Source organism: Salvelinus sp. IW2-2015, linkage group LG27 (genome assembly GCF_002910315.2).
Source record: "Salvelinus sp. IW2-2015 linkage group LG27, ASM291031v2, whole genome shotgun sequence".
NCBI classification, from domain to species: domain Eukaryota; kingdom Metazoa; phylum Chordata; class Actinopteri; order Salmoniformes; family Salmonidae; genus Salvelinus; species Salvelinus sp. IW2-2015.
In genome coordinates, this window is record NC_036867.1 from 11235430 (window position 1) to 11244168 (window position 8739).

Here is an 8739-nt window from a genome sequence, read left to right on the forward strand (position 1 = left end):
AGTGTAGTATTTGGTCTCCTCATCCTGGCACACACTAGACAGCTTGCCCCAGGTTTTTTCCACAAAAGCAATCATTGCGACATTTATGGAAACGGCAGATGTAGGAGACATTTTCTAAAGATTGAATACATTTTTATATGTTCGAAGGCTGGATTTGTCTTTTGTCAAAGTTTCTTCATTGCAACAAATGAGGGAACGTGTATTTTCAAATAACTTATATTGCAGAATAATTTTGAAGGTACATGATGTTATCACGTCACATTTGTCTTCTAGGTGCACTTTCTAAATGTGGTTAAAAAAAATCACTGGACAAGTTAATGGGAACATAGCTAATGACTACATCAAGCTTGTTGGATGCATTTGCAGTTTGTTGTGATTGTGTTTTGGATTATGTGTGCCCAATATCAATTAATGGTAAATAATGTATTGTGTCATTTTGGAGTTGCCTTTATTGTAAATAAGAATAGAATATCTCCCCCCAAAATGCTAACCTCCCCCGTTATTGATAATGGTGAGAGGTTAGCATGTTTTATGGGTATGATCCTTGTGCATTTGTAACTTTCTTGCTAATCTTTATTCACGATTCATTCATAATTATCCGTAATCATGGTGGCATCCACATTCATGTAGAAGTGTTGAGAAACAATAATGACACAGTATACACACACACACCTGGCCGTGACTCCACTCTCAGGGAGAGTGGGATATGCAGGAAAAAAAAGACATTGTCACGGCCGTTGTGAGGAGACCAAGGCGCAGCGTGATCAGCGTACATTCTTCTTTATTATAAGAATGAACACTGAACAAACGAACAAAATAACAAAATGAACCGTGAAGCTAATATGAGTAGTGCAGACAGGCAACTAAACATAGAACAAGAACCCACGAACATCAAAAGGAAATGGCTACCTAAATATGATGCCCAATCAGAGACAACGATAAACAGCTGCTTCTGATTGGGAACCATATCAGGCCACCATAGACATACAAATACCTAGACCTACAAAACCCTAGACTTACAAAAAACCCTAGACAATACAAAACGAACGTACCCACCCTAGTCACACCCTGACCTAACCAAAATATAAAGAAAACAGAGATATCTCAGGTCAGGGCGCGACAGACATTTCCATTTCACACCTCACACTTGTACACCCTCTAATTATACGTACACAAACACACTCTTCCAAGTAAACACACACACACACACACACACACACACACACACACACACACACACACACATACACAGACACAGACACAGTTTATGTGGTTTGCAGGAAAGGACAAAGTTAACTTGCACACACACACTCTTTCTGGGAAACTTGCCAGTGGGACATTGTATTCCATCTCCTAGAACCCTTAATGCAGCAGAAACATTCAACTCTCACTGGTAATCAAACCCATCCCTGCTCCCTAGGCTGCACCAAAGGCACCTTGGGATGTTATACTGTACTGTAGCTATGTGGTGAGACTTCTGCACTGTGGGTGCATTGTGTGCTCAGCCAAACACGCATTCTCTCTAAGGCCAGTGTTGTGCCTAAATAATCTAGGGGTGTGTGTGCCCCATGAACACTGGTAAAAAGTAACGCACTATATAGGGAATAGGTTGCAATTTGTAACTCGCCCCTAGGCATTTTCCTGTCTTGCTTTGCTGTGATATCCTGTCTGATATTGTTTTTAGGATGGGTCTTCCTGCCCAGGGTTTACCTCTCAGAGAAGGGGAGAGGGGGTAGAGGACTCAATGTTATTGTAGGCTGCGGCTAAATGGCTTACAATGGGCTAGCATAACATATTAGATAATCTTTTCAGGTTTACTCCCAAATCAACTCTCACAGAGCTTAAAAGTACTATACATATTTTACTGAATACCGTACAGACTCATTTTATGTTTTTTTGTTTCTTTTGGCAACCAGGGTTATTGGGAATAAGATGCATTTTGAATCCTGAATAATCTTCAGGAGACAGCTGGGATTAAGTCATGAAACACTTCTGAACAACTGTTCTCCTTTCACTGAAGCACCATTGTGCATCCTAAATGGCACCCTATTCCCTATATAGTGCACTACTTTTGACCAGAGCCTTATGGGCCTAGTGCACTAAATAGTTAATAGGGTGCCATTTGGGARGCAGAATGTCTCCCAGAATGTCTAAAGGGCAGATACGGTTGTCGAGTTCCAGTACGACTGTGCAGCTAGCTAGGGTTGGGCGATATGGCCTAAAAATCATATCTCGATTTTTTTCAAACTTATGGGTGATTCACAATATACACTCAGTGGCATGTTTATTAGGTACACCACCACGTTAGTGAAAATAGTCGCTCCTACAGACAGTGAGTCAGGTACCTGTGGCTTGCTATATAAAACAGGCAGTCAGGCATAAAGGCATTCAGTTACTGTTCCATGTAATGGTCAAAACGAGTGACCTAAGAAACTTTGAGCGTGGTATGATCTTCAGTGCCAGGCGTGATTGTTCCAGTATCTCAGAAACGTCCAGTCTCCTAGTCCAGTCTTTACACTGTACAACAGTGTCTAGGGTTTACCAAGAATAGTGCAACAAAACAAAAAACATCCAGTCAGTCATGTGGGCGAAAACAGCTCGTTGATGTGAGGTCAAAGGAAAATGGCAAGAGTCGTGCAAGCTAACAGGCGGGCCACAAACAAGCAAATAACGGTGCAGAACAACAGTGGTATGCAGAGCGGCATCTCGGAACGCACCGGGTTCCACTCCTTTCAGCTAAAAACAAGAAGAAGCCGCTCAAGTGGGCATGCAATCACCAACACTGGACAATTGAGGAGTGGAAAAACATCCAACATATCCCTGTTCCTGTTGCGTCATGCTGATGGAAGAGTCAGGATTTGGTATAAGCAATGGCTCCATTCTGCCTGGTGTCAACGGTACAGACTGTTGGCGGTACAGACTGTAATGGCGTGGGGAATGTTTTCCAGACACACATTAGGTCCCTTGATACCAATTTAGCAACGTTTGAACCCAGTATTAGATGGATGTACCTAATAAACTGGCCATTGACTGTATATTGCGATTTCTCTAGATACGCTTTGTTGTACAATTAAAGGTCAAAACACTGGATTTCAGACAATCAGCAATACTCTAATGAATTCAGGGCTTGTGAAATTATACCTAGGCTAATTATTATTACATTTTTTTTTWTTTCACCTTAATTTAACCAGGTAGGCCAGTTGAGAACAAGTTCTCATTTACAACTGCGACCTGGCCAAGATAAAGCAAAGCAGTGCAACGCAAACAACAACAACAACAGAGTTACACATGGAATAAACAAACGTACAGTCAATAACGCAATTTTGATATATAGTGTGTGCAAATGAGGTAAGATTAGGGAGGTAAGGCAATAAATAGGCCGTAGTGGCGAAGGAATTACAATTTAGCAATTAAACACTGGAGTGATAAATGTGCAGAAGATGAATGTGCAAGTAGAGATACTGGGGTGCAAAGGAACAAAAAAAAAAATAATAATATGGGGATGAGGTAGTTGGATAGGCTATTTACAGACGGGCTATGTACAGGTGCAATGATCTGTGAGCGGCTCTGACAGCTGATGCTTAAAGTCAGTGAGGGAGATATGAGTCTCCAGCTTCAGTGATTTTTGTAATTCGTTCCAGTCATTGCAGCAGAAAACTGGAAGGAAAGGCGGCCAAAGGAGGAATAGGCTTTGGGGCTGACCAGTGAAATATACCTGCTGGAGCGCGTGCTACAGGTGGGTGCTGCTATGGTGACCAGTGAGCTGAGATAAGGCGGGGCTTTACCTAGCAAAGACTTATACATGACCTGGAGCCAGTGGGTTTGGCGACGGATATGAAGCGAGGGCCAGTCAACGAGAGCATACAGGTCGCAGTGGTGTAGTATATGGGYWATTGGTGACAAAATGGATGGCACTGTGATAGACTGCATCCAATTTGCCGAGTAGAGTGTTGGAGGATATTTTGTAAATGACATTGCCGAAGTCAAGGATCGGTAGGATAGTCAGTTTTACGAAGGTATGTTTGGCAGCATGAGTGAAGGATGCTTTGTTGCGAAATAGAAAGCCGATTCTAGATTTAATTATATGACTTCAACAACCATAAGATCCACTAATTGTAATTCATCAAATTTATTTGATACAGCTGGCACACAACAGACCACTTAATTCAAACAACTGCCCAAATGACATAATTTATTGTCATTCAGTTAAATGGGGCCTGTGGTTGTGTGCTGGCGCTAACAATGTGAGTTGAGCTGTCTCTCTACAATCTCTCAGGATCAAGGATACAGAGTCTTGAACGCGGGGAGCAAACACAATTCTTCAGGTCTCAGACAAGCCTACTCATCACATACACACGTGTACAGGTGTTGCCTGGTCAGTCGAGTGTGTACTTACCCCAGTGCTGCCGTTGCTCACCGTGCTGCACCCAGCCAGGCAGGGGTTAAAGTAGGTGATGCTGTCAGAGCCACACACCGGGGCGTACTCATGGATCTTACAGCCACAGTTCACATTACAGCCTCCAGTCAGGTTATGATGGGTCATAGTCAGGGTGGGCCTGGAGAGAGAGTTGAGTTACATTTCATTTTATTGGAGTAATGATATGTTGCACACCAGTATTTCCAACKTTTTCAGAACAAACAAGGAATTGTAAGATAGATAAAGAGAGAGAGATGTGTACAAAACATTATGAACATGACATACACTGACCAGGTGAATGCTATGATCCCTTATTGATGTCACTTGTTCAATCCACTTCAATCAGTGTCGATGAAGGGTAGGAGACAGGTTGAAGAAGGATTTTTAAGCCTTGAGACAACTAATATTTAATATCTAATATTTAAGTGCCTTTGAACGGGGTATGGTAGTAGGTGTCAGGCACACCGGTTTGTGTCAAGAACTGCAAACGATGCTGTTTTTTTCCAGGCTCAACAGTTTCCTGTGTGTATCAAGAACAGTCCACCACCCAAAGGACATCCAGCCAACTTGACACAACTGTGGGAAGCATTGGAGTCAACATGGGGCCGGGGGGGGGGGGGGGTTCTACTCAATATTAGGAAGATGTTCTTTATGTTTTGTACACTCAGTGTGTGTGTATATATAGATATATATATATACACATATATATAGAGAGAGGGATAGAGCAATAGAGAAAGATAGACAGAGAGAGAGATATAGAAAGAGAGTGATAGGGACTGAATAAACGTTACAGTAGTTCTGTGGGAACCAGGGTCTAACTCAAACAATGATCTGATCCCTCTGAACACAGTGGGGCAGAGAAGCCTGTCTCCAGTTGACTCTGGGAGTTCCAACACTGAGCTCTATCGGAACAATAGAACACAACACCTCAATATTCTGAGAACTTTCCCGAATACCCTGCTTATTTCCTCCTGATTCCGTGAATCTTCCAACAGGGATTYCTAGAAAACCTGGGAATTGTTGAACCCTATAGTCAGGCTACAAACACCACCATGCGAAAGCACACAGACAGGAATATACTTTTACATTCAAAACATACAAATAGCATGATATTTTCCCTCACTTATATCATTACGCCACTATGCACCACTAGACCATGTTATGGCAACTCCAAATGATGTCAGCAGTCACATTTTTGTTGCCTTTATTTAGTCACCGAGAACACGTTCTCTTTTACAATAACGACCTGGAGCCCCTAAATCMAATTATCTACCGGTCAATCTGTCCGGTTAGGTCCGTTCAGGTCAGGTTGAGATAACCCTTCAGTTGTGAGTTGGGTTGTTGGGTCTGACCCTGACATAACAAACCCCCGTCAAATTCCAGCACTAGGCCAACAGGCAGGGGAGGGGGCACAGAATGGAGTCAGTCTGCCCCTGCTTGGCGACCCACTCGCACTATGGTGATTACACATCTCCACTCTAGACAAAGCCACTGTGACTGGCTGGCTGCACCAGTTGGAGCCAGCAGATGTTACATAAACATAAAATAAAAAGCCAAAGAGTCAGCCAACAGGATACAGATTAGTATACTATAGCAGGAGAGGGGGCAGTGGATGAATTCCCTGGTACTGTAGTGATGTTTCCCTACTGTTGGTATAATGTTTGTCTTGGGTGACAGAGGTCAGAGGTGAACTAGGGTCAGACACATAGTCTGCTTCCCAAGTGGAAGCCTACTCCCTATATAGTGAACTACTTTTGACCAGAGCCCGTATAGTGCACCATTTTTTACCCAGGATAGCAATGCCCTATATAGTGTATAGGGTGCCATTTCGGACGGGGTCAGAGTGTGTGTTAGTATGAATCAGTAGTTATGCCACTATTGACATTCCTCATGATATTGCCAGTAAACCCAGTCCTCTTCATCATCAGCTCACAGCTTCCTGTTAACTGATCTATACACAGACTCTCTGAGACAAAGGAATGCTCAGAACAGTCTGTCTGGGACACTGGTCAGGTCAGACAGGACAACGCTGACTCTCTGAGACAAGGAGTGCTCAGAAGTCTGGTTCTGGGAACCGGTCAGTTCAAGGACACGCTGACTCTGCTGGACAAAGGAATGCTCAGAACAGTCTGTCTGGGACAGCTGGTCAGGCTCAGACAGGACAACGCTGACTCTCTGAGACAGAAGAATGCTCAAAAAGTCTGTCTGGGACACCGGTCAGGTCAGACAGGACAACGCTGACTCTCTGAGACAAGGAATGCTCAGAACAGTCTGTCTGGGACACTGGTCAGCATCAGACAGGGAACAACGCTGATTCTGAGACAAAGAAGATGCTCAGAAACAGTCTGTCTGGACACCGGTCAGGTCAGACAGGCAACGCTGACTCTCTGAGACAAAGGAATGCTCAGAACAGTCTGTCTGGGAACACGGTAAGGTCAGACAGGACAACGCTGACTCTCTGAGACAAAGGAATGCTAAAAGTCTGTCTGGGCACTGGTCAGTCAGACAGGACAACGCTGACTCTCTGAGACAAAGAATGCTCAGAAAGTCTGTCTGGGACACTGGTCAGGTCAGACAGGACAACGCTGACTCTCTGAGACAAGGAATGCGTCAACACGTCTGTCTGGACACTGGTCAGCTCAGACAGGACAACGCTGACTTCTGAGACAAAGGAATGCTCAGAACAGTCTGTCTGGGACCTGGTCAGCTTCAGACAGGACAACGCGGTGACTCTCTGAAGACAAAGGAATGCCTCAGAAGTCTGTCTGGGACACTGGTCGAGTCAGACAGGACAACGCTGACTCTCTGAGACAGAAATGCTCATCACAGTTTTGTCTGGGACACTGTCAAGGTCAGACAGGACAGTGCAGAAGTAGAAAAGAGAAGAGGGTCTGATACTGTAGAGTGGGAGAGAGACACATTACATACCGTCTGCGTCCCAAATTGCACCCTATTCCCTACATGGTGAACTACTTTGACCAAGTCCCAGTAGTCCACTATAGCATAGTGCACTACCAGGCTGTATCACAACCGGCCGTGATCGGGAGTCCCATAGGGCAGCGCACAATTGGCCCAGCGTTGTCCGGGTTTGACCGGGGTAGGCCGTCATTGTAAATAAGAATTTGTTCTTAACTGACTTGCCTAGTTAAATAAAGGTGAAATGAAATAAATAAGCTAAATAAAGGGAATAGGGTGCCATTTAAAACGCATCCACTGTACAGCTGTTACTTTGGATCACATTACACTATACATGRTAGCGGTGTGTGTGTGTGTCTGTGTGTCCATCCGTGCGTGTGCGCTTGGGTGAGTGAGCCTGTACTTACACGTGTGCTTGTGTGTGTGTGTGTTCGTTTGTTAGCGTGTGCGTGTGCTTAAGTGTGCCTGCCTTGTGTGTGTGTGTGTGTGTGTGTGTGCGTCCACAGTCCATGCCATCCAGGGACGCAGGATGGGGATCAAGCATGAGGAGTGATGATTACACAAACATCTAAACTTGACGGGACTATATAAAACAGAACAGAAATAGAAGGTGATGTGGGGATGAATCCTATGTGTTCCACAGCAGATGATAGTGTTGCGTGCGTGTGTGTGGTTGCTAATGGACCAGTCACACCAACACCACGCCAATAGAACTAGCGGCTGTTGAATAGGTGTTGATGATGGTTAAAATAGAACACTGGRGTTAAATACTGTATTCGCTCACAGTGGCACATGATAAACCATTGAAGAATAGCAATAGTCTTCAGTGATATAAGGACMCATAGTAGTAATCATGTATAAGTCTTGTAGCCAATACCATAGAGTAACATAGTAGTAATAGAATACTGTGATTGCTGCTTGCTATCAAGTCAGATTCAGTGCTCAGTAACAGTGGCTCACTTCAAGGTGGACCCTGGAGTTAAACKGGACTGCATCATTGCACCCAGCCTGTTTTCTATCTTCATTGTGGCCATCCTCCACCTCACAGGCTCAAATCTGCCTCAGGGAGTCCAAATCCTGCACAGAACAGACTGCAAACTTGAACAGATTCAAGGCCAAGAGGAAAAATCACCAACACTTCCATTGTGGAGCTCCAGTATGCAGACGATAACGCCATCACTGCCCACTCGGAAGAGAACTTTCAGTGCATCCTGGACGCTTTCGCAAAAGGCAGACAAGCTTCTCGGTCTGGCCGACCAAAATCCTCCACCAACCACAGCGTGACAAAAATACACCAGCCCCAGCAATACAAAATGACAATACCACTCTTGAAAATGTGGACCACTTTCCCTACTTTGGCAGCCTTCTCTCCTCCAAAGCCGACATTGACGCGGAGATACATCACC

The 8739-nt window shown here is 44.4% G+C and overlaps 1 protein-coding gene across 1 annotated transcript in view; it reads right to left on the reverse strand.

Annotated features, from left to right (window-relative positions):
* Window positions 1–8739, reverse strand: part of slco5a1 (solute carrier organic anion transporter family member 5A1) — a 125680-nt gene that overhangs the window by 9055 nt on the left and 107886 nt on the right. Inside the window, exon 7 of the mRNA XM_023972811.2 lies at window positions 4397–4556. Coding sequence (XP_023828579.1) covers window positions 4397–4556 — 160 coding nt within the window. The remainder of the gene's footprint in view (window positions 1–4396; window positions 4557–8739) is intronic.